The sequence below is a fragment of the Dendrobium catenatum genome, unplaced genomic scaffold (genome assembly GCF_001605985.2).
Source record: "Dendrobium catenatum unplaced genomic scaffold, ASM160598v2 fragScaff_scaffold_1202, whole genome shotgun sequence".
Lineage (NCBI taxonomy): Eukaryota > Viridiplantae > Streptophyta > Magnoliopsida > Asparagales > Orchidaceae > Dendrobium > Dendrobium catenatum.
The window spans coordinates 217,754-245,513 of NW_021319664.1; the positions used below are offsets into that span (position 1 = coordinate 217,754).

Here is a 27,760-nt window from a genome sequence, read left to right on the forward strand (position 1 = left end):
TGGTCACATAAAACGGCGGCCTTGCGATGACCCGGTTAGGAGAGTAGAGGTATTAGATTTGACTTATGTTAAGAAAGGTAGGGGTAGACCTAAAAAGACTTGGTTAGAAAATATTAGGAATGACCTTTCTTTATTAGATTTAAACGAGAATTTGACTTTTAATAGGACACAATGGAGAAAAAGGATTCATGTAGCCAACCCCACGTAGTGGGATAAAGGCTTGATGTTGTTGTTGTTTGTATAATTAAAATCTCTTATAATTTATAAAATTTATGCTCTCTCTCTCTTGCATAAAATAACTAACATTGTTACTTAAAGTTTATATCTTATCCAAATGTACTAAAATCACCATCTACCTTGCTCTTACCTTTATTTTAACTTATAACTTATAAAACTAATATATAAGTAGTGTCTAAATTAAAATTTTGAATTTGTTAATATAAATAATACTTTAAATTCAAATTACTCCTACTCAAAATAAATTATAAACTTTTCTAAATTAATTACTAATAATTTTATCATAAAATTACAATTATAATTTATTGTTCTCCTCCCGATTAAACCCTAATACCTAACAATAATAATTTAGAACGAACATTGCCTCTTGTCACTATAGTGGATATGCCCTAGCTTGTCTTGGCCCTTTGTCAAAAATACAAAAGATAAATTTATGTAATCACAAATAAAATAAAATTCCTAGTTTTAAATTATCATATAAAACTCAACTTTTCTATATTATAATTATAGAAAACTAATTTATAAATTCATTATAAAAACCTTAATGTTTAATCAACCTTCTTGCACTTGGTCTTCTTGTCATTGAGTTCATCTATCAGGCTCGTACTCGTGCTCGTTCTTCTCGTTTCCACAGGTTTCTTAGCCCACACTCAATGTCTCCCTCTCTCTTTCTCTCTCACAGTCTATCCCTATCTCCTTTTCATCTCTCAGCAATTTAAAGGGATGGGATCTTCATCTTTCTTTTGACTGCAGGAGATGGAACTGATATAGTCGATTCGACTTTTTATTCCATCACCCCCAACACTAAGCGATGAAATGACTCTCTCGCCCCCCCTCATCTTCTTCGCCTTATGCGACTCCAAGTTCAGTTATTACATTATTGTTGCTGCATGATAACTGTTTCCAAAGCAATCCTCCTTAAGATGTCTAATGAAGGCTTAATTTTCCTAATGCATTGCTTGGGTGTTTAAAAGGTGATGTACAACCTGATGAACTCAACCTTGATATGATTGATATGACAAGTTAAGAACAACTTAATTTATATTCATTTATGACAATAATACATTTTATGTTTAGTTTATGCCATGTTTAATTTATTTAAAAAAGGACATGATGGTGCTTTAAATTCTTATGACTGTTCTAGTCATACATAAAAGGAGCTCTTTTATATCAAAGTTATCCTAGGGTGGTTTTTTCGTTATGCATGGATGAATATAGAATTAATAGTTGTTTTTTTTGGCCTTCTTCTCTAGGAGTGATCACCAAGCCTCTCTTTTTATTGTTAGTGTATTGAGTCTCCTATATTTCCAAGGTTTGTGATATTTTTCGCTTTTAGATTGGTGCTTGGTAATCCATATCCCTCTCCTCTTCCACTCCCTATAGTTTTACTGAGTTATATATCAGTTTCCTATTCACTTTAATTAAGATGCTTAGTTGCCATCAAATTGATATCAGAGCCTTAGAAAATCTTACCAAGAAGAACCCTCTTTTTCTTCTTTTAATAAGTTGCTTGGTTCAAATGTTAAGCAACAATAACAACAATATTAAGCCTTTGTCCCACTACCTGGAGTCGGCTAATGAATTCTTTTTCTCCATTCTATTCTATTAAGAGTCAAATTCTCATTTAAATCTAATTAAAAAAAAGATCATTTTTAATACTTTCTAACCAAGTCTTTTTAGGTACATCTACCTTTCTTAACGTATGTCAGTTTTAATACATATATTTTCTTAACTGGGTTATTAGAAGTCCAATGTTTTATGTGACCAAACCATGTAAGGCGACTCTCTCTAATCTTATCTGCCACTAGAGCTACTCCAACCTTCTCATGTGTATACTCATTTCACATTCTATCTCTAAGAGTAAACCCACTCATTCACCTGAGCATCCTCATCTCCGCAACACTTAACTAAATTTTATGCTTCTCTTTTAATGGCCAACATTTGGCGCCATGAGCATTGCAGGTCTCACCATCATCTTAAAGAATTTTTCCTTAAGTTTGAGAGGTAGTTTTCTATCACACAACAAGTCTGATGCATTCTTCTACTTCAACCATCCAACTTGAATTCTACTAATAATATCTCAATCTATTTCACTATCACTTTGAACAATAAATCTGATATATCTAAAATATGTACTCTTTTTAATGACTTGATCTACTTGAGTTAGAATCCCCCCCCCCACCCCTCCAGAAGTCACAAATGTTTAAAAAAAAAGAAAAAAAATCTAACATAAAATATTTCCTAATCCTCATGCATAAAATTTTTATTTATTTATTTTTGGATAAATTGGGGAATCTTTCTCTAGACTCCCCTAAATTACTCTCTCATAATCTGTCCACCAAATCATTCAAGATTAAATTTCATGTTGCACACTAATAGCACCCTAGCCACTAAGGTACATGCAGTCAAGCAAACCATTCATCCTAAATTTACTTCAACTAATAGTTCCACTCCAACCTGCAACAACTAGTCTCCTCATAGTTTCCAACAACAAATTAAGATCCTCAATCAATTTTTATAGCCATCAGCAGTCTCTATTCTAGTTCTTAGCCTACTGCCTGCTCCTTCCAGAAGTTTTGGCATAGCTAGGGCTCTCATCGTTGTTCCCAGATGTCTGCTGTAGTAGCCAGCTATCTAGCCTAGTGTTGCCAGCAACTTTTGTTGCATTTATTAGACTTTCTTAGTTAAAGTGGATTGCATTCATTATTGGAAATTGTGAACTTTTACATGGAGCAATCAAAGTTGTGATTATTCTTTTAATGCTTTTGATGAAATTTTCACTCATGGTAAAAAAATAAATCTCCTAGATCATATTAACATAGTTATCTTATAACATATTATGATTATGGATATCATTTTGCTTATCAATAAGATAGGTATCCTAGACTGATTATGACTATCTTAATGAATCTCATCATCATCATTATACTTTTTTTAATTCCTATAATTATCCCTCAAAGCTTGGCATGTTCAACTCTAGATTAAATGTCATCTTGAGTTAATTAAAGAATTAGGGATACGAGAGAATCTATTCCTTCCCATGCCCTACAATTCCAACAAGCTCCACAAGTCTATGATTTGTATTATACCTTTGTGATACTCTCCTTCATTAGAATGTTCCTTTTGAAGATTACTATGATGTTGAGCTATTTTTTCTCTATTATGTTTTCACTTGTTTGTCTCCCATTGAAGCTAGTTTTTGAGGCATACCTATGGTCGGTGTGTATATATATATATATATATATATATATATATATCATTGTTTAAAATTGCGCAATATGAGACTCGCCTTGAGGCACGTCTCAACGCAATTCTAGTGGAAAACGCCTCCAGACTTACGCCTCTAGCTTTTTTATGAGGCTTGCGCCTCAACTTGATTGAGGTCCGCCTTGAGGCACGCCTCGCATTGCTAGCGTGAGGCTTACACCTCACCCTATTTGTATATTTTTTTTCTGTTAAAACTAACATAAATCACGTTTTTATGTATATTCGAGCACAACAACTTTCTCTCGATTGCCTTTACCTCCATCCCGCAGCCTTTGCCGTAGCCAACACCATCATAGTAGTCACCGACAATCACTTGAAAGCTGCACACAGTCACCCTAAAAAATTTGGAGCATTAATCTCATATTTATGTTGATGAAAATATTTTTAAAAGATGAATATGATTGAAATAAATAAAAAAAACATTGTGAGGCATTCGACTCTACCGAATGAGGCTGGGGATAGACAATTTGTTATGCAACAACTCAGATGAAGACCACCTCAGTGATGACAGTGCAAATAATTCCTAAGTTGTTGCTACTATTTTAGCTTTCATTAAGAATTAAATATAAATGAGTGAAGAATTGACAAACAAAAAGGAGTTAAACTTGATGTTATATAACACTTTTATGCAATTTCTATATTTAATATTGTTTTGTTTTTATAATATTTGGATTTTAATTCTATTTCATGAAATTTATTACTTGTCACTTTAGATCTTGTGCAATTTTTTGTTTCATATGTATATCAATTTGTTAATTCATAATTCAATATGAAGTTAATATGTCATCATTTAACATATTATTTAGGTATTATATAAAAAATCACTTTTGACAATTATTATCACTTTACGCAATTTTTTGATTTTGAGGCTTACGCCTCAGAATGCCTTGAGGCTTACGCTTCGCCTCATGAATAAAAAACGTCTCAATACCCAATTACGCAATTTTAAACATTGATATATATATATATATATATATATATATGCATTGATGTCAAATTTTCTGCCATTTGCTTTGGTGCTTTACAATAATGTCTTGTTACTATGGTCTCTAATTTCCCTATTTAAGTTTGGTTTGCCCATGTTTTGCTTGTGAAGTTTGTTGATTTGATAAGGATGCATGTTGGTTGTGACCCTTGTGTATGCTAGTTTGCAAGAGATCACTTTGAAATACTATGATTAACCCATATTCTAGTCATAAACTTCCTCCACTATTGTAGTTTTCTTCGTATCTTTTGAGAAAATTTCTTTATATCCCTGGGATATAAAAGTGTTGGTGAGCACGGCAGGTTAATTAAGAGAAGGGGAAAATAATAAACCTTCATATAATCGTAAGGTTGGAGAGAGAGAGGGATATGGAGTATCTAAAACAAACTAGAAGGGGGAAGACTCTTGACTTTAAATAAGGAGGGGGAAGGAATCTTATGATACCTATTATAGGAGGGGAGAGGGTTGATTGAACACTGAGGAAGAAGGCTAGATAGATTAGGGGATCAATTATATGAGCAGAGATAAATGATTTACATTCAAATAGTTTTTTATTAGATTTGACAATCATCATTATAAATTAACTCACAACAGAACGGTTTTTCAAAGGAATATAGCTAAATAACTGAATGACATCCTCTATATTGTGTGTCTTTCGAATCAATCCTTATTGTCGAATGGTTCTCCTGTGGTTATATTTCATAGAAGAATAATTTTCTTCAAAATGAATGGATTATTTACTAGCATTGTCTTTGATAATTTCTTGTAGAGGTGTGACTTTCTTGCAACCACTCTTTCCTTTTTTAAATTGATGTTTTTGGCTTTTAACATTTGCCTCATTTATATTTTGGGAGAATGGATGAATTAGGGGGTTTTTAGAGAAGTACTTGTGCAATCACTAGAAAAGAACTTCTTGTTTTTAATGGTCTTTCTATTAAACATAGGTTTGTTTCCTTGGGAGATAGAGAAATCATCTCTGTGTTCTCGAATTAGTTGTGTTGTTGTTGTAGAATCAGTTTCCAAGGACCTAATAGTTTCAAATTAGTATGGTATTGGAATGCCAAGTTTTTTCGACCCTAATGCTTGATGTTGATGAATAATGACTTCATGGAAACACGATAACTACTTTTTGCCCTTAGTCCATCCAAGGAGGATGATGGGATTTTTGCCCTTAGTCTAGCCAAGGAGGATGATGGGATGATGCAAAGTTAACATAACTAGGAGACATCCGATGACTTGGTTACTAAAGCCATGATCTTACAAACATAGGTGTTGAAAATGATGGAGATGTTCAATAAATAGACTCTAACAATGAATGAAGAACCATTTCAACATGGATAAATGACCACAAGTGAAATCTATTTATGAGAGCCAGAGGCTGTGAATCATTCCGTGAAGAAAGATGATAAACCAAATGAAGAGCACAAGATTTTGTTACCTTCACTGAAGGAGGGATGGACTAGACCATTCAAGGTGGATGCTAGAATTGATATCCCCACTTATGATGGTTCTATTAATGCTATGAACTGATGCTTGATTGAATCAACTCAAAACTTACTTCAGTCTCGATCGATATTCTTCTCAAGAGAAGGGTTCATTTACCCATCTCAAGTACCCCTACTATGCTTTAACGTAGTGGAACACTCATCTACATTAGAAGCACCAAATGTTTACACCATGTCATATGAGGAAGATCAACAGAACTAGAATGAATTACGCTAAATGCAAGAGTCACTACAAATCTAAAAAAAATCCTCATTATAGAAATACAATGGGAGGAGGTGTCAGTATTAATAAAGTTAATGCTATGGCTACATTACAACATTTCCAGCAAACTCCTTTTTTTGGTCAAAGATATTGGTTAGGCTAATGTTTTTGTCATTACCATTAAAATGAAAAAAAAAAAAAAAGTTATGGGAGAGAATTCTTACACACCCAAGTGTGAGGAGATTCAAATTTTGGTAGAATGGAAAATTTGGATAATGAAAAGGCGGCCGTCTATTATCTTCATGATTAATAATTCTCTATTATAATCATTGTAAAATTAATAATCACGGTTGATGGAATTATTAGAAACTTCATCTAGAGCTCATCATGGAGAAGTTTAAGAAGGGGAATGAGAATGGGAAAGAAGAGAATGAGATACTCTGGTTGATTTAACTCAAATATTAGAATTGGTAAATCATTTGGAGTTTTTTCTTTATCGCAATGTTGAAGTCTGAAGTGGAGTTTTTTCTTTATCACAATGCTGAAGTGGAAGACTAGACTCGTACCTTTATAACTCGTGTGTAAATAAATTGTTCACTTTGCACATCTTGGTCAAATTAGAAGTGATCAACATCACCATCAACACATGGAGTTAGAAGAATTTAATATGCTCGAACCTAGAGCGATTATTCTTGGAGATGACTCATTACCCACAACCTTATTCACGTAGTTGGATTTATAAAGATTCATAAATCCAAATAGATAATGTCACATTCATTTTATCATCACTTGAGAGTACATCAGCGAGCTGATGTGTAGGGGTGTCGATTCAAGTTGGTGGCTGAGATTTGGGTCTATCCTAAAGCTGAACTGAACTAAATATGCTTGACCCAAATCCGACCTGCTTATCATATGATTCAAAATGTTTGACTTGAATTCGTCTTAACTCAAATCCATCAAACCCAAATTGAACTATTTGACCCATTTATTATATAGGTTATGCTATCTTTTTATATCAACATATTATGTTTAGTCTAAATATAACCCCATTTAACTCAAACCTGAATGATAATTGGGTCAATTTGGGTCAAATCAAACTAAACTCGGCTTGAAATTTTTGGGATTAGACCGGGTCATTTATTGACACCGCTAAGGATGTGTTGAGGTTGTTCCTTTTGGTATTTTCCAAATATCTTTAATAGTCTATCTATATGGGTCTGAGATTTCATTTACTTTAAAAGGACACAACAATATTGATATCATGGATGTTATCAACTGTACCATCAACAAGAGTAAGGATTGCTGGCCCATGGCTATGGTGGTGACATGGCAAATCAATAATATTATAAATGCTTGCCAACGTTTCAGCATGCTCTTCATCCAATTAGAAAAATAAAATGGCAATGCTAACTCTTTAGTTTGAGCGAAAGTAGAAGATTCCGAACAAAAGGTTTAATGGAGATGCTCTCACTCTTTCCTTTAGGTAAAGGGCAGAGATGACAACAACTCGTGGAGGAGTATTGAACACTTTTACAAGACTCAAAAGGATTATCTAGGGGTGTCAATTCGGGTCAACTTGTCTGGTTCGGGTGAACCCGAACTAATCCAGAGCTAAATAGGTTGACCCGAACCCGACCAATTTAGCCATATGGGTCCACTTCTTGGACCCGAACCTTACCTGAGCTAAAACCGGGTCGGGTCGACATGACCCGCCAACCCGACAATTTTTTTTTGGGGAAATTTTTAGAAATAAAAATATAAAAATTGTGTAAATTCTAAACGTATAAAATTCAAATTGCAATGAAGCAATAAACAATAAAATTTAAATTTCATTAATTCTTTATATTTTAAAAGTACATTACAAATTACAAAATCATTATAACTTTTTGAAATTAAAAATACAAAAGAAAAACATTACAATTTACAAAATACATTTAGTCAACTGCTTTGCTGAATGCATGACTTTGAATAATTGGCTAATCGCATGTATAATCATTCATTTGAACATCTCACCAATGAACGTGCAACAAAAAAATAAATAAAAGCGACACTCAATGTGTTAGGGTTCAAGGCCTCAACTCTTATAGGCTAAGGATGAACCTGGCAAAGAACCATCATCTGCAACAATTTCAAGAAACAAGCCCCCCAAGATTACAAATTGGGAAAATGTATTTATTAAACAATTTCAAGACCAACATATTACATGTCAAGAACATGTTAAACAATAAGCGTGCAAGACAACAAACAAGGAAAATTCCTAAAAATAAAAAATTTGAAACTCTGGAACATCTAAAACAGTAAAATCGAAAAAACTATTCTCCAAAACCCAAACGCAGTTCAAGTTTCTACTTCACTTTCAAAACACTCAAACAACAATATCTAAAATACCAAAACCAAAATTATTCATGAGATTACTGATTACAGAATACAAGCCATAGCGGAAGGCGGGAAGCCTGACTACTTGGCTGCTGCTGGAGGAAATACCGAAATAGGAAGGAATCAAGAATCAAGAGATGATGAGAAATGAAAAAGTCGAGATCGAGAACGCTAGCGAGGCAGTGAGCTATGACTGTGGCCTGCGTGTGAAAGAGTGAAAGTGAAACCCTAAATTCCAAAATCCCTAAAATGAGAATGAGCTCAGAACTCAATCAGGAAAAGGCGCAAAGCCGCGGGGGGTTAGATAATAAAATGCCCATGGTCGTATACTCGTATTAATGTCGCTAACCACGGGCCGGGTTCGGGTCATCTTCGAGTTAACGGGTTGACCTGAACATGACCTGAATTATATACGGGTCCATAAATTAGGCCCGAACCCAACCCATTTCTTTAACGGGTTGACCCGAACCCGGATTTTTCGGGTTGAGTTCGGGTTGGGTTTTCGTGTCGTCAGTTATTGACACCCTTAGGATTATCGCTATGTTGAACATCGAAGCATGAGATTCAACTTAGCTCTAATTCCCCACTCGCCAACATTGGGTTGTATTGCAATTGGTGTTAGAGTGATGAGATCAAAAAGCAATTTGCAAGCTCATTTGATCGAGTTATCAACTAAATAGTTCTTTTGGTTTCCTAGTTATCATGATACCAACAACAACAATAACATCAAGCCTTTGTTCCACTACGTGGGGTCAGCTACATAAAATCCTTTTTCTTCATTGTGTCCTGTTAAAAGTCAAATTCTCGTTTAAATCTAATAAATAAAGACTATTTCAAATATTTTCTAACCAAGTTTTTTTTAGGTCTACCTCTATCTTTCTTAATATAAGTCAAATCTAATACCTCTATATTCCTAACCGGGTCATCGGAAGGCCGCTTTTTTATGTGACCAAACCATCTAAGGTGACTCTCTCTAATCTTATCTTTCACTGGCGCTACTCCAACCTTTTCACGTATATGCTCATTTCATATCCTATCTCTAAAAGTAAAGCCACTCATCCACCTAAGCATATTCATCTCTGCAACACTTAACTTAGTATTATGCTTCTCTTTTAATGACCAACATTCGACACCATAAAGTATTGCAGGTCTCACCACCATCTTATAGAATTTTCCCTTAAGTTTGAGGGGGATTTTTCTATTACACAATAAGCCTGATGCATTCATCCACTTTAACCATCCAACTTGAACTCTATTGATAATATCCCCATCTATTTCATCATCACTCTGAACAATAGATCCAAGATATCTAAACATGTACTCTTATTAATGACATGATTGCCCAAAGTCACAATCCCCTCACTAGGTATATTACTACTAAATTTACACTCCATATATTTTGTTTTAGATTTAGTCAAGTGAAAACCTTTAGACTCTTAGCTTGACCTCCATAATTAAAGTTTACTTTCAACTCCCTCTCTAGTCTTATCAACAAGAAAAATATCATCAACAAAAAGCATACACTAAGGTACATCCTCTTGCAAATGTCTAGTGAGAACATCCATGACTAAAGCAAAATGATATGAGCTTAAGGATGATCCTTGATGTAATCCAACCGAAATCTGAGAATACTTGGCCAAACCACCTTGCGTTTGAACATAAGTAATATCTCTTACATACATATCTTTAATGATTTGAATATAAGTGTTATTTACTCCTTTCTTTTCAAGAACTCTCCATAGCACTTCTCTTGAAACTTTATCATATGATTTCTCTAAATTAATAAATATCATAGGTAGATCCTCCTTATTCTCTATATTTCTCTATCAAACCTTTTAATAAATGTATGATTTCCATAGTAGACCTACCCGACACGAATCCAAATTGATTTTGAGAAACATTAGTATCATGTCGCAACCTACGTTCCATAACTAGCTCCCATATTTTTAATGTATGACACATTAACTTAATTCCTCTATAATTCGCACAATCTTATGCATCACCATTATTCTTAAAAATAAGAATTAACACACTCATTGTCCAATCATCTGTCATTTTTTTAATATTCTAAAACAATTTTAAAAAGTTTAGTAAACCAAGAAATTCCTTCATCTCTTAAACATTTCCACACCTCTATTTAAATATCATCAGGTCCAACAGCTTTTCCACACTTCATTTTATTTTATGCCTTTTTAACTTCGATTTTACTAATATGCCGATAAAAATAGAAATTTTTATTTTCATTTAGGGTGCTAAGGTCACTAAAGTCAGTCATATTTTTACATTCTTCATTAAAAAGTTTAACAAAATATCTCATTCACCTTTATTTAATAACATCTTCTAAGAAAAGTACTTTTAGATCTTTCTCCTTAATACGGGTGTCAATATTTGACACGACCCAAAAACCCGATTCAAACCCGATCCAAAAATTCCAAGTTAGGGTCAACCCGGACCCGAAACGGGTCGGGTTCGGGTTCAACAATTCGATCTGTTACAAAAATCGGGTCGGGTTCAGGTTGACCATTTGACCCAAAATTGACTAAAAAATGACCTGTTTTGACCCGAAAACTTGATTTTGTTCCGTTTTCGACCCATTTTGACCCAAAACATAGAGATTAGCCCATTCTTTGACCCATAAACTAATAATTTTTTTTTTTCGGTTCGGGTCATTTTGGTCGAGTTGGGTTGACCCGGGTTCGGGTCTGAAAAACTGACTCGTTTGCAAAAACAGGTAGGGTTCGGATTGACTTGAATAGTGCCGAGTCAATTCCGTGTTCGACCTGAACCTGACCCGTGACCCGAAATTGACACCCTACTCCTAATACATTTCACTTGAACTAAATCCTTACTACAATCTCTTTGTTTGACTAACTTATACATATATCTTTCTCACTCCTTACTATCTAATATATTATATAAATCATTAAAAGCTAAGATCTTTGCATTGCATATTGTTTTCTTAGATTCTTTATATGCCTCTTTATATCTTTTCCAATCATCAGAATTTTTATATCTAAAATAATTTTTATAATAAATTTTCTTATTTTTTTTATCTTTTCTTTCACATTTGGATTCCACCGCCAACTATTTTTACTATAAGAAACTTTTCACTTTGATACTCCAAACACATCTTTTGCAATATTCTTAATATCACTAGCTACTTTTTTTCACATAACATTAGACAAAATCTTACTCTTAAAAAATATTTTTATTAATATTCTTTAAATGCCCACATCTAATCCTAGAATATCGTTTTATTTGATTTTTTTTTTATTTTCTGCCCATTTATCTTAAAGTCCAAAACTAATAATCGATGTTGGGTATATAAATTTTCACTCGGAATAACTTTACAATCTTTGCAATCTAAACGATCTTATTTTCTTATAAGAAAATAATTAATCTGAGTTTTACTATATTCATTTATATAAGTTATGAGATGTTCATCTCTTTTCTTAAATAATATATTAGCAATTAAAAAATCACAAGCTAGAGAAAAAATTAATATGATCTTATCACCTTCATTTATCGTTCCAAACTCATGGTCACCATGAATGCTTTTAAAATCATATACCTCTCCACTAATTTGTTCATTTAATTCTCCTCCAATAAAAACTCTTTATTTAAGAGGTATCTTTTGTATTAATTCTTCTAAGTCATTCCAAAATTTTAATTTTGAACTCATATCCAAATCTATTTGATGAGCATAAGCACTTATAATATTAATAATCTTAGTATCAACAACAATCTTTAAAGCTATAATTCTATTTCAAATTATATTAATTTTTATAACATTATCCTTTAAACTCTTATCTATAATCACACTTGTACCATTTTTAGTATGACTCCTATCCGAATATCATAATTTAAATCCTAAACTATCAATCTCCTTCGCTTTCTCTCCAACCCATTTAGTATCTTGAATACATAGAATATTTATCTTCCTATGAATCATAATATCTATTAATTCCATTAATTTTCATTTAAAGGAATCTATATTCTAAGTTCATATTCTATTTTAGTTTCATGGGCTAGCTTTTTTGCCCACATCCACCCTTGATGTGGAACCCTTGCCTATTTAATACTGCATCCGGGCATCGGTGCAGCGGCCTTTACACACTTGTCACTGTATTTAGGCCATACAACGTGTTGTTTCCACGGGATGCCCTAACATTAACGCACTTTTTTAAAGGATTCATGTCATGATTATTCAACAAGTTTTATTTTGGCTCTCGACTACCTAACGCAATCCTTCACTTTTCTCATCCAGGACTTGGGACTTGGCAACAGCGGTGTTATCATGATACCAAAAATGATAATTGGCTCATTTTCATAGACTACTAGGCTTCAAATAATATCATTGTAAGAATGTACACTACTTTTGTCTAGTTGATTTATTGGCCCATTTGATGTATCCAAATATTTTCACCAAATTGGATTTAAAACTTGTCCACCATCAAGTTCAATCCAGGAGTAAGACATGTAGAAGATTGTGTATGGGATGGGACATGGACTATATGAGTGGATAGTGATGGCATTTGGTATCTATAATTCTATGATTCCCATGAATTATATTATGAGATCTTTCATGAAAAACTTTGTGATTAGTTACATTGTTGGCATCTTTATATATAGTTGAACATGGGTGAAGCACCACACCATGCCCGAAAAGTGTTCAACCTCTAAATAAATCAATTATACTTGAACCACGTGAAGTGTCTCTTTGGTAGAAAGGCCATACTTAGGGTCCAAAGTTGGCAAATTGGAGATTGAGATAGATCTAGACAAGGTGAAAACAATTAAGAAATCGCACATCCTACAAATGTGACAGTTGTTTGCCACTTGCTAATATGTGATGGGGTTTATGCTGAACTTCTCATCTCACCCTTCACTCATTTATAAAGGTCAACCAATTGTCTTAAGAAAACAAACATGAGGACATATTTCTTCTATTAAAAATAAGGGTAAGTGAACACCAATGTTAGCCTTACCAAATCACTAATGTCAATTTAAGGTTGAAGACAATTCATTAGGTTACTATGATGCATCGATACTTCTCCTTAAAGAGGCGTGCAGTGCCCGACATGTATTCGACACGACACGCGTCTGACACTCCGATACATGTCATACATGCAAAAAAGGTGTCCGATTAAAAAAATTATTATATACAAATTGGACTCATGTGTCCGACACGCGTCTTAAATATTTTATAAAATTTTTTAAATATAAGTTCTTGTATTTAAATTTTTATTTATTTAAAATATAAAAACTAAATTTCTTATTTTCTATCCACAATGTCAAATCTATCGTCTACATTCAATACCCCATTCATCGAATATTCTCATTTTCATTTCTCTTTGGCGGGTTGCGATTTTGGTTTCATAACAATGTCCGATGTCATCTCAACATCGACATCTAACGTCATTACAACATTGACATTTCAAAGCAATCTCCACATTAAAGTTTAACACCGTCTTGACATTGATACACGACGCAAGCAATCTCTACAACCACAACTTGACAACTCATCTTTATTTGACATCTTTTTAACATTGACAAATAACACCCTCTCAACATCGATGGCAGATGCCCATTGCATAACATCGATGCCCGACTCTCAATAATATTGTCGTCTCCTCTCTTGATGCCTGATACACGACATCGAAGTCCGACGCTTGACATCCTAATATTTATCATTTTAAGCACAAATTTTAGTTAAATGAATTATCATTTCTAAATTATTTTTAATATTATATTTATTCAATTTTTATACACCACTTTTTAGAATATAAAAATTATAATTCCGTGTCTACCCTTGTTCGTGTCCTACATTTTCAATAATTTACGTGTTTCGTGTCCGTGTTGTTTCGTATCCGTATTGCTATGTCCGTGTTTGTGGCCTTGTTCGTGTTTGTGCATCATAGTTGGGTTATAAAATTGGCTCAACTATAATACGTGGACTTTGGCATCGTTTGGGATAACTTTCATACTGCTTTCTACAATAACTTTCTAGTATAAAAAAATATTGAATGTATCAAAAAATAGTGATCAAAAGCTATCTCAAACGAAGCCTTCATGTGGCATACTACTCCAATATGCTACAAGGTGCTCAAAATAATTATCCAAATTGTGATAAGTGGTTATTGACACTTCATCGAGATGTGAAACATTGACGATAATATCTATCAGGGAATGAAATTGTGGTTCACATCAACCAAAGACCACTTTAGTGCCTTCTGACTCTATCAAAGCTTTAGTAAGCCATACACATGAAATGGATGGTTTACCGACAACGATTCAACTTGATCATCAATACCATAAGTGAGCGCTGAACAACATTGTGGGCATGTATTCTTGCATGCTATTTCTTTCAATAATCATGCTATTTCAACCATGCCAATATGAGTAGTGCATCGACTAATATAGGCCGAATGATGACTTAAATGACGCCATTGAAAGAGCTTAGAATGAGGGTTTCATCTTCAAGGAAGGAATATTTTACAATGAGACTCAATTTGTGTTTTGAAAGGTGGTGAAAAAATTGAAGTGGTAAGAGAAGCACACACCTCCAATGTGGCTGAACACATTGTTTTCATCATGCAACATTTTGTTTGCTGGCCACGGAACATGCTTCACATCAAAACTTTCTAATTGGATGCAATCACTTTATACACTATTGTAGGTCTCAAGTCAATGATGGGACAACTTTATCTGCCATTGCTGGCCTTGAGTCGGACCCAACAATGAATTTATACTCCATGAATTTTTGGGGAGGTTTGCTCACAACCCACACAGATCAAAACTATGCTTTTTGTGTGGTTGCAAAGTTCTCAATACTGATCATCCTTATGACTTAATAAATAAAACATCACAAACCTCCTTTTTTGGCATTTATTTGGACTTATGAAAATAATTAACTTTGGTTCAGATTCTCAATATCCAAAGATATGGGATGAAAGCCTTTCCTACATTATTTATGCATTCAACTATTTAATGCACAATTCCACCAACTGAGGTCCATGTAAGATATGTTTAGGATACATACCTCAATGTCCATTTGATGTCAAATCTACTATTGACGAAACACCATTAGCTAAGAAAAATGATAAAGGTTATGAAAGGATCAATGATTCCTAGGATTGAAGGGTTCATGAGACATGATCAACACCTAGTAGGAAGAAGATATAAAGGAGACCACATATGGATTCACATCAACGAGTATCCCAAAGAAGGCCACAAGCTCAAGCCAATATGGTATGTGTTGTTCAAAATAATCATGTGGATTGGTGAAAATGCATACCAGTTGGAGCTATATGCCTATATTTTTATTTACTTGGCGCTAATGTGGAGGACCTCAATTATTTAAATCTACCATGGTAGGTGATGAGCTGAGAAATCCGACCGCTCTTAATGACTTGGTGATAAGATGAGAGAATGAGTTGGAGTAAGACAAACTATTGGAGGCGAATACTGCTACAACTTGCCAAGGCACTAAGGTGCTTTATCGTATAGGCAAGAAGGAACTACGAGCTTCTAACACTAAGTGGTGCAACTTGGACTTAGGAGCAGCTTTTTTTTCCTTGCCTATTACTAGATTAATCCTCGGTCTACATACATAATGTGCTGGTGTTGTCTTTCCTCATACAATCACTACAGCAAAAGAACATTTTGCTATGTAGTGGTATTTTTATTTTTAATGAAGTTAATGAATTTATGTTTTCTCAGAAGATAGAAATTTATGTTTTATCATAAGATAGATAAATTTTTCTAAGAAGGGACTACTCGCCAAGTCACTATGATGCTTTATTGTATGGGCAAGAAGAGAATACTAGCCTCTTCAAGTCCTAGAATTGCTTATGTTCTTGTTGGCGGATCTCTTTCTAGGAACCTCAAGTAGTTTCAGATAAAAATTAACCACAGTTATACTTTCATTCATTCATACATAATGATAAAACATGCCTAAGAACTTTTTATATGGTAGCGGATCCTTTTATTTAATAACAATAACATTAAGAGGACTTAAAAGGGCCATCATGCCCATGCCCTTGTTAAATGAAATAAACATGCTATAACTTAAAATAACATAATATATAAGTTAAACATTATAATAATTTGCTCTCACATTGATCACTTCAAAGAAGAGTCGGTCAGACTCATATTGAAAAGTTTAGCTGAAGTCTCACTTCAGGTTTTTCTATCACTAAAAATTTTCTTGTTATTTGCATCATAATATGACCTTTGAACTAAAAACTCTTCGTAGTTAGTTCATTACTATAGGATAGCTTCCTTCAAATCTTTTTGTTTATTTGTTGCATTAGTTCTGCATGACAGTTTATTGTTTCACAATTATTATAGTTCTCTTGGCACTCATTTGTATATTATTGAATTTTGCATTTATGATTAACTGATTATTATTATTATTATTTTTTAAAATAGTAATCAGATCAGTAATCTTCATTTGCAGATATATAGAAATGCTACATTAGCATATGTTGCTTCATCCTTGAGATTGGGGGATCAATCATTTTTCTTTGAGGACAGGTTCTACTTGCATTGCTTGGTTCTATCGATTCCTATTTTATTGATCTTTTTTTTTTTGTCTATTTTTAATGTACTTTTTATGAAATTGTGTAGAATATTATTGTCAGTTTTCGTTTGGTTATTTATAGGCCTACGAGTGTCGATGCTCTATTCCTTGGACATGCCCTTTTTGTGCTACATGTTTTGCCTGTAAGTTCTATATTTACGATTCCAATGCATTGATGAAGACTATGTCTGGAAATCATTTTTTAATTGATCCTTTTACATAGTTTGACGCAGTTAAGCTGCAATAATCTATGCTAGCATTGCTATTTATTGGTCTTACTAGTGTATTTTTAGGTGTGAATCAAGGGCCTTCTGGTGTCATCCGAGTTGAAATCTCATTTTAAAATCAGTTATTGTATGTATTCTTTTTTAATTTGGATTGAAAACGAGATCATACAATTCTAGATTTTATGGTGACGTCAATAAATTTGTAAGCATTGGTGTGGAAAAGCAGTCATTCACCTATCTGGATAATTATATTCCTTGCAAACAGCCTGTTTTTTATTCTCTTTCTAGCATTTGCAATGTTCCCAGTTATTCTATTATGCGTGACCCTTGTTATGAATGCACCACCCATGCATATTTACTGAAAAAAAAAAACTAGTTTGAGGAATTTAATGAATAAAAACCAAAATATTGTCTACCCTTAAAATCTTGGACTTTCAATAAGCTTGGTTGACCCATTAAAAACATGATCCCTTTAGTAACGAGGATGTTTAAAACATAACCTTAAAGCATCCGGGTTTCATTCTTACCCATTATAAAAAATGAGAAAGCCAGCGTTTAAACCACAACTTACTCCGCCTCATCTACCCATCAAAATTTGGGCTTCTATGTACACAGGGGATGAGTTGAAGGAAGATTATAGGTTTATTATTGCAATGAAACAAGAGGAACATAGCTGAAAATGGAGGGGACAGACAAGTAGATGTAAGGAAGAGCAGTAAAGAAGTGGGAGATGAGTAGAAGTGGCAGGAAGATGAGTTTTATCTGTAGGAAGAGAAGTGCGGGAGGAAGGAAGAGATATCGGAGGAAGGAGAATATTTATTTGAAAGACTAAAGAGAAGGGGGGAGAAAAATGCGGAGAGAAAGAGGAAGAGATGGTAGGAGGAAGACAAGAGAGAGGAAAGAGGACAAATTGGGATCAAAGTCTTAATGATGAAGGAATAAAAAGAGATGGCAGAAAGAGCTAGGTGGATTTTCTTTTGGCATTCACATGGAAGTTTTCATGAATAGTAATAATCTTGCAACATTGGGTAATTCCGCGTACGACTCTCATCTAGACCATCCATTGGTGGAAAGTCGGATGTATTGAGCAGCTCTTTCTTTAAAAGAAAAGTTTTTCATGCACATTAATTTAGCCAGTTTATAAATCTGTATATCAAAATGATGGTTTGAGGTTTTATTCCATCTATAAGAGGTTTGTCAATACGTTACCAAGCATCAATGGAATACACAACTCTTATGTATTTGTCTTGCCTATAGCAACTTTCGTGTTTATTATATTGGTGACTTCTCAACTTAATGTCTGTTAAGATACCTGAAATTTAAAATGAAATGCCTGGAGTAACTTTAAATGCATAGTAATGAAAGTACTTGTTTGTCACAATTCTTTTTATCATTTCTAATTCTTCTACTTATGATTGATTCAATTTCTGATAAAAAGTTTAATAATGAGCAAAGAACCAATTTTTTTATTGAAAATTGTAATTGGCTCTCAGAAAATTATAAAGCAAAGAATTTCGATGAAATCTTACAAAAACTAAGGTAAAGAACACAATTTGGCACAAGTATAAAATTCCAAAATGAATCAGAATATGGGTTGATAGAACCGTACTTAGCTTCAGAAAATTTAGTATCAAACTCTTCAATTAGTAAAGAAAAATATAAAGCTAATTTTGTGAGTTTAAGTGATTATTTGGCTGGGCACAAGGTGGTAAAGAGGTGAAAAAGAATTTAAACTAAATGAACTTTCTTGTGTTGGTGCAAGCTTTAACTATTGTCTTCATCTTCTACCTTTTTTTCCATGCCTTGTGTTAGTTTCTTCATGAATTTTCTGTAAGTCAATACAATCAAAATTTTCATTCTTTATTTTGCAAGGAAACTTCATGTAATATCAACTGTCTGACATACCATACTCATTTGGATATGTCATTGTCATACAGCTTTGATTTTTGTTTTGCACAACAACAACAACATCAAGCCTTTGTCCCACTACGTGGGGTCGGCTACATGAATCCTTTTCCGCCATTATGTCCTGTTAAAGTCAAATTCTGATTTAAATCTAATAAAAAAAAAATCATTTCTAATATTTTATAACCAAGTCTTTTTAAATCTAATACATGATTTTGTTTTGCACAGTCAAGATTTATTTAATGAAAAGGTTCAATATTATTTTTGTGAAAGATTCAATATTATTTCTCTTGAATACTTGATATATTTCCCCTTTTTGTTTCCTTAAATGTAAAATTCTTTTTTTAGGTAGAGGAAGATTTAAAAAAACTTTTATAACCTATGCCTTCGAACTCGTTTGGTTTTGAGGCTCTAGGAAAAATATTTAAAATCTTTTTTTTTTTTTTTCACTTGATCATTCAAAACTAATGCCTCAATTGATTTAGACATGGTTTTTGAATTTTAACATTTCGAAATCCATTGAGGCTAGGTTGTGTTGCATATGTTTACAGAATTTATTTGAATCTATCCTTTGGCTTTTTGAAATATTTTGTTTGGGCTTTTAGTAGAAATTTTTTAGGTTATGAGATTTGGGACCTAAAACAATCAGACTTTAACCCAAAAAGTAATAAAAATCAAAATAAAGCTTAAAAATCCTGAACTTTTTTTTATAACCCTAAGAACTATGGCACCCATTTCTACCTCATGTCCCGAAAATGCTCGCAGAATCACAGTGCTACAACTTGCATGGCCTCATGTCACAAGTCACAACCCTCATCGGTTCTCCTTATTCACAGAATTGCTGCCGACAGTCCATTTCTTTCAATTCTGCCTTTTATTCATCGCTATTTTCAGGCTCCGTTCTTTGCCCTTCCAATCAACAACGGACTTGCAATAAGCTTTCCCTGCCCTGCAATACACATATAAATATGGTTTTGATACTCATGACTAAGAGTGATTGTTCTATACGTTTTTTGTTAGAGTTTTTTATTTGAAGTATTTATATTTAATTACTTCATTTTTTTTTTATCTTCTACAAGTCCTTGTAAACTACAATGATGAAAGTTAGTGATAAGACAAAATATATTGCTTGGAAGTATAAGTATTAGGTTGAATTGGACATAGAGAAGGTGAAGAGAGGCTACATGCATATCAGATATAAAATTTGCAACAAAATTATCACAAGGGATGTTTAAAGACTAAAGGATCATCTTGAGAATAGTTGATATTGATAGGTGTCTTGTCATGAGCTTTATCTATGGTGCCATATGCAAGGAAAAAAGAATAAATAACAAGGAAATTAGGTGGAGAACAATCAGCTTATAAAGCAATATGGGAATTTATTGATAACAAATGGGACAATAGACTACAGCATGATTTGTAATCAGTTGGTTATTTGAATTCTCTATTTCATTTTGATGGTAGCTTTTTTGAATGCTCGAAAGTTAAAATTAATTTGTATAAATGTATGTAGAGAATGGTAAGCTTGTTAGAAGATTTTGAGAAGGCTGATACGCAACTTGAATTCGTCACAAAAAGGAAATGTTTGGCATGAGAGTGGCCTAATTATCATGCAAAACACATACACCTTGTGAGATGTCTCTCGACTTTATTTAATATTAAACTTATGATTAAGTTTATTAAGTATGTACTTAACATTATTCTAATTTTATTTTTACTAACTTGTGATTTAGAGTGTTGGTGGATGCACTTTGGACATGAAAAACACTAGAATTAAAAGCATTTGAAGTTAGAGTCTTAAGTTTAACATGTTTATCTTTCGCATGTGAACAAAATTATAGCATATTAAACCAAGTGCATAGAAAGAGAAGAAATTGCTTAGTTTTTCTTAGGGTGAGCAAATTGGTTGATGTCATATATAATAAGAAATTAAAAGATAAACACCTCTAATTAACTTCACAGAAAAATGATGAATTTTTGATGATTCGCCATCAAGTGATGAATGTGTGGTTTATCAAAATGAGGAAAAGAAATGAAGAAAGTGTTGTTAGACCGGTTGATAGTAAGGATATTGATATTTATATTATTAATGTAATATAAGTTGATGGAAGTTTGTAAAGAATTCATGTCATGATTTGGTTTATGTTAAGAGAGGTAGAAGTAGACCTAAAAAGACTTGTTTAAAAAGTATTAGAAATGACATTTTTTTATTAAATGTAAATGAGAATCTGACTCTTAATATGACACAATGGAGAAAAAAGATTTATGTAGATGAGCCCATGTAGTGGGATAAAGACTTGATGTTGTTGTTGAAAAGTTTGTAAAGATCTACCAAACACAAACAAGATCATAGATCAAATATCTCGAAAGGTTAGTAAAGTATATTCATTATAAAATATGTAATAAATTGTTATTTAATATTTTTTATTATGAGTATGATTATTATGATAATCTTGCTGCATGATAGTAGAAAGTAATGATCTAGAATGGGAAATATGATGAATGGGATGAATCATATGATAGTGATGTGAAGAGCGATAGAACTAATGGATATTATGATGATTTTTTAGATGATCCTACTAATGTCAATGTTGATGTTTAGGGGCATAAAAGATTTGATTTAGGGCTTTAACATACCTTATTTAAAACATAAGTTACATATTTTTATGTTTTTTGAACTCATAGTTTCTATTCATTTTTGTGAACTTTTACTTAATGATTCTTTTAGGAAAAAAAAAAGATATCTTTTATGAATTAAAGTTATGCTTTTTGTGAACTAAGTGGGTTTTCTGATTTTTAATAATTATAGGGCATTATTTTTTTAATTTTGAAACCTATACCTCAATTCGATTTGAAACTTATGTTTCGATTCAATTGACACAATAGCCTCAAATCTCGATATAGTTTTCTTGAATCCTATGATGCATATACACCAATATGGCGATGTTGACCTCTAATGTAATAAAAAAAGGAGATAAAAAATATATATATACAAAATCATTACATACCTACTAAGATCGAAAGCCCATTCTGAATCCTGCCGAAAATCTTGCAAATGGCGCCGAAATGTCATCTCGAGCGCACGATAGCGCCTCGATTTAGGAATTTTTATTGGGTCAGGTTACCTGACGTAGCTCTACATTCGGTATGCGCTAATCAAGCTCCACGTAGCTTGCTCATTTCCGCGGACCCGGCCTTGCGAATATTTAGGTTTATGGCATGTGCGATTTTTGAATTTAGCGGCCCGACCAGCGGACCCAAAAAATTCCCGGCGGACCCGAAAATTATGTATATTTTTCAAATAAAGAGCAGCGGCTTTCACTTCAGCCATCATTTGCATAGACGAAGCTTTGTTTCGGGCAACTATTCATCTTCTTCCAAGTTCCAAGCTCCAAGCATTTGCGTTTCATTTACTTCAGAGAAAAAAATGCCTCAGGTGAGTTCGATTTTTGGTAAAACAAATAAATTTTATCTTTTTAAATGTTTAGGGTTAGGGTTTACAGAGAAAGTCCTATAGCTGCCGAAATTTTAATCTTTCGTGAAAAAACAATCTTAGAATCGAGGTCGGTATTACTCGGTACAGATTAGTATTGCTCGGTACTGCTCGGTACCGAGCGATTTTGGCAGTTATAAACACTCGGTACTGCTCGGTATTGGCGGTTAAAAGTTGGTATAAGCTTAAAAATATTTTTGTTGGTTATAAAATATATTATTGATTCAGTACCGAGTGAAATCATTTCAAAATGATCGATATGAATCGGTATAAGCTCAGTTATATTGCTCGGAACTGCTCGGTATTTATAACCATTACTTCGTATAAGCTTAGGTATGTTGATCGGTACAACTCGGTACTGCTAGGTACTCGGTATTATGATCAATAACTTGGTATAAGCTTACTTTAATCGTCCAATTAATGTTATATGCTCGGTACCGAGCGATTTTGTCAATTATAAACACTCGGTATTGCTCAGTATTGGCGGTTAAAAGTCGGTATAAGCTCGGTACCGATTGACTTATTACCTCTTTTATGATCGGTATCGATTGTCTTTTGTATGTATTATTTAATACTCGAAACCGATTGTCTTTAATACTCTGTATCCAAAGATTCATTTCAGATGCCGAACTTCGACTTTTAGAGAAGTTTGTAATCAACTTGTTCAGAGATTTGGAGATGCTTTTGTTGAAAGACTGCAGTAGCTGCAAATTAGCCAGTTCCTGATGGTTCCTCTTATGCCTCAGAATGTTTCACTTATATATATGCTGCTATCGAAGTGAGATTTAAAGACAGTTTATTATTAACAGACATAGGCTATATTTCACATCGATGAGGTTGCTCTAATCATAGGCATGGCGAATAGAGGTATTATATTTGGCGTTGGCAGTGCTAAATCCAGTGGCAAAATATCTAATGACATTCCCCATGACATTGAGAAGATGGATAATTCAACTCCAATGTATGATCTAGTGAAAAAATTCGTCCTTACCTATTATCCAACATTTTTTATCCAATGGCGAACTTTCGTATACCATTATCTATTCTGGAAGTTGCCGAAAATGTTGATAGGTTCAATACATATAACTGGCCAGAATCAATTAGGGGTTTCCTAGTTAATGAATTCAATACAGTTGCTACTAAACAATCAAAAGGATGCGCACTGGGCTATGTCAATGATTTTGTGATGATTGTAATTGTGAGTATAATCATTTGTTATTTTGTTCAACCATAATATTGGTAATTTATATTTTTGAAATTCTATAAGAAATTTAAATTGTCTTATTTTTTGCAGATTTGATTTCTTGAACATACAACCATTCATGCTGTAGAGGATGAACTATCCCGCCCACGTTTTACTCGGTGGGATGGTAATTTTATGTATAGTGAGAAAGACGTGAATGATATATTTGCAGACCTTGAGGATCATCAGGTAGCATCACTACGTGTTTTCATTTAAATGTCTGATTAAATTATATGTTTAAATATTTAAATTAGATGAAATATTATATTTTATACAGATTCTCAATCATTTCCAAGGAATAACAGATGATGAGAAGACTTTATTTCACAGTCCTTCAAAAATTTCATCTAAGTCGCCCAGTCTATCTCCACCTACTCCAGCCAGTCCAATCAGGGTGTCAAGTCCAATTAGGGTGCCAAGCCCAAGTGTACCCGATTCATCTCCACCGACTCTAGCTAGTCCAATAAGGGTGCCAAGTCTAATACGGGTGGCAAGCCCACCTAAACATGATTCATCTCCACCTACTCCAGCTAGTCCAATCAGGGTGGCAAGCCCAACAAACCCTGATTCAACTGCACCTACTCCGGCTAGTCCAATGAGGATTCCAAGTATCCATGAAATACCATCAACCACAGCTCCTGATTCAAATTATACTCCGCATGAATCAAGTCCAATAACAGAAGAAACAAACCTGAAGATCTTAAATGAAGCGATATACAAGGTTTTTAGCAAGCACAATTTAATGAAGAAGAAGCTTGCATCAGTGGAAGAAATAAATAATTTACTTGAAAGGCGTGCAGTGGTCTTGGAACAAGTTGTTTTTGATTTGAAAGAGGAGAATAAAAAAAAGATGGTTTTATAGAGAAGTTCTTACAAGATCAGTTCCCTTCTTTTAAAACTGATATGAATGAAATGTCTGCTGAATCTACTTCATCTACAACTGAATATGAGAAAATAGTGTATAAGGATGCCAGACTGAGTGAGGATGATGAATTTGATCCATCTTTACAAACCGGCATTGCAAGAAGAGTTCGACTGAGAAATGATAGAAAGAGGAAACTTGTATCTACACCTTTTACAACCGGTGACAGAAAGAAAAAAAAGAAATAAAAAATGGCATCCAAAGAGAAGATGAGTAAGTCAATTCCAAGTCATGCTCCTGCACCTGAACTTATTCCTGCTCCTACACCAGCTCCTGCACCTGAACTTGCTCCTGCACCTGCACCTGAACTATGGGATCTTGATCGGGCCCATCATTCATTCCCCCACCATCCACTTTAAGTGCAAGGTGGTGCAATTTCAAAGTTTAAATATCAGTTCTCAAACTATTCAAAATGCACAGCTACTATTATATGCCAGATAACACGTATTTGTACGTATCTGATTGACGACTAGCCTTAATCAAAAGTTTTTTCTCGTTACCGAGAAAGGTAATTAACTATAGGGGCTTGTGCCTATAGGAAACTAGAACTCAGATCATAAAGTCCTCACAAAATGAGGGCGAAATCTCTGGGTAGTGTTTTATCTACAAACCGATCTGCCTTACAAAAATTTACCTCGGAACTTAAATCCGTTAAAACTCCCTCGAAAAAAAAGTAAGCGGGCGGAGGTCGACTTTGAATTTTCGGAGCCCAACACGGTGTTATTGCCTGTGGGTCCACCGGCAGAGGCGACCGCTCTTCAGAAGAAAAAAGAGAAGAAGCCGAGGAGAATCTCTTTGCTGATGAGAATATCACGCTCATAGATATGCAAAAGACATATAAGACATCAAATGAGAGCCAAAGAAAGAGAAATTTCTCAGTTAAATAAGAAGATGATTGAGATGATGGCTTAGATGAGGGTGATGATGCAAATGATTCAGAGGACTGCTGCTATTGGTGTCATGCCTAATCCCCCATGCCGATCCTCTAAACTTCCAAATGTCTCAAGTCTCAGGAGTACGGGGTGCTTTTGAAGGCGGCAATGAAGTCAATAACATTTCCCACCAACCCACTCCACAGAACATTGCATGTACCTCTGAGCCTGTGGCGGCTGCACAGCTCGAGGGAATCATCACCGAGAAAATTAAGGTTATTATAGCTGTTGATCAGGCAGAGAAACTAGTGGGAAAGGGTCGTCCGTATCTCGCTGAATATAATCAGGTGCCATATCAGAAAGGATATTCTGTACCAAAGTTCAACACTTTTAATGGTACTAACAACCGCAGGAAGCACTTGGCGCAACTAAAGGCCATATGCAGGAACACATGAGGAAATGACCGACAATTCGTCAGCAGTTTGATAACAACTATTTTTGAATGATACACTAAATTGCCAAACGACTCTGTGAAGTCATTTGCAGAGTTGGAAGCTATGTTTGTGAAGAGATTTGATAGTGTGACCGAGAAGATTACGATCGCCGACCTCGCTTTAGATAAACAAAAGAAAGAAGAGTCGGTATCGAAATATATAACTCGTTGGCGCAACTTAAGCTTGAAATGTGACCAGTAGCTCGAAGAGGAGCATGCCGTGCAGTTGTTAATGGGCAACATTGATGACAAAATGCAACCCTTCATATGCATGACTACAATTATCACATTTCAAGATCTGCAGGATAGGATGCCCAAGTTTGAGAAGTTAAACTTGTCAAGATCAGAGAGTCACTCTGATAAGCCCAAGAAGGCTAAAGCCTCATGTGCTAGAAGAGGTGAGACTGACTCTACATTCTTCTCTAGAGCTGACAAAGAAAAACAAGTGGTTTATAATATAGATAAAGGCAAATAGCCGATGCAATATGAAGAAAAGCCTAAACAAGTCTACAGCCCTAACCCCCAACTAAAGCTTGTACTCGGGGGGCAATGATCAGCCACGAACTTATCATGGTGGTGCAAAACACCCGAGGCAAACAATGAGGACTGATGATAGAACATTCACATCTCTCAAAGAAAAGATGAATAAAGAATATTCATTCAAAAGGGAGAGTGTCGCAAAGTTATTTCGACAGGCGCTGAAAGAAGGCTTAGAACTGTCGGAATGCAAGATGCCCGAGGAGTCAAAACACACCGGCGACCCAAATTATTGTCCATACCATTGGATAATCAGTCATCTATTGAAGATTGCTAAATCTTTAAAGATTGGCTCGAAAAAAAAGTACCGGAAGGGAGTGCTCACATTGTTAGATAATGTGTTGACTAATCCCAAAAAAGAATTAACTCGGGTAGTTTCGACTTCCTCCGTACCCCCGGTTGAAGAAAGAAGAATAAAAAAGAAGCCGATTCAAGAAGAACAGTAGGAGACTGCGATATTTAAGAAAAATGTGAAAATGTTAAAACAGCTCGAAGGGGTTCTAGAGGTGAAGTGAAAATCTCATACGGAGCTAGTGCTAAATTTGAAAGCTCTGCCTATGACACGAGCGTCTACTTTTAAGCAAATCTCCAACCAAGCTGGTTCTTCAAAGTCTGGAAAGAGTCTTCTAAGAAAAATACCAAACTGAAGAAGTCCAAGAATGAGCTATTGATAGTTTGGACGAATATTACCAGACTGTGAGCCGATCTAGTAAGCTCATTGACTTCATGCTATAACTTAAAATAAATGAAATCGAAAAAGATGACGAAGACTCTCTTCCGGTAGAAATATGTCGGATCATCTCAGTGGCACCAAATGTCCTGACAAAAGAAGAATGCACTGAGGAGGCAGCCTCTGAATCTTGTATGATGGTGTCGCCGATGGATTACAGTTCGGAGGAGGATCTGTATTTT

At 34.2% G+C, this 27,760-nt stretch overlaps 1 protein-coding gene across 2 annotated transcripts in view; it reads left to right on the forward strand.

The window, feature by feature from the left end:
• LOC110093261 (mitochondrial outer membrane import complex protein METAXIN) overlaps nt 1-27,760 on the forward strand; it is a 64,308-nt gene that overhangs the window by 20,475 nt on the left and 16,073 nt on the right. For both annotated transcript variants that reach the window (XM_020818091.2, XM_020818092.2), the window contains exons 3-4: nt 17,034-17,110; nt 17,239-17,299. In XM_020818091.2, coding sequence (XP_020673750.1) covers nt 17,034-17,110; nt 17,239-17,299 — 138 coding nt within the window. The remainder of the gene's footprint in view (nt 1-17,033; nt 17,111-17,238; nt 17,300-27,760) is intronic.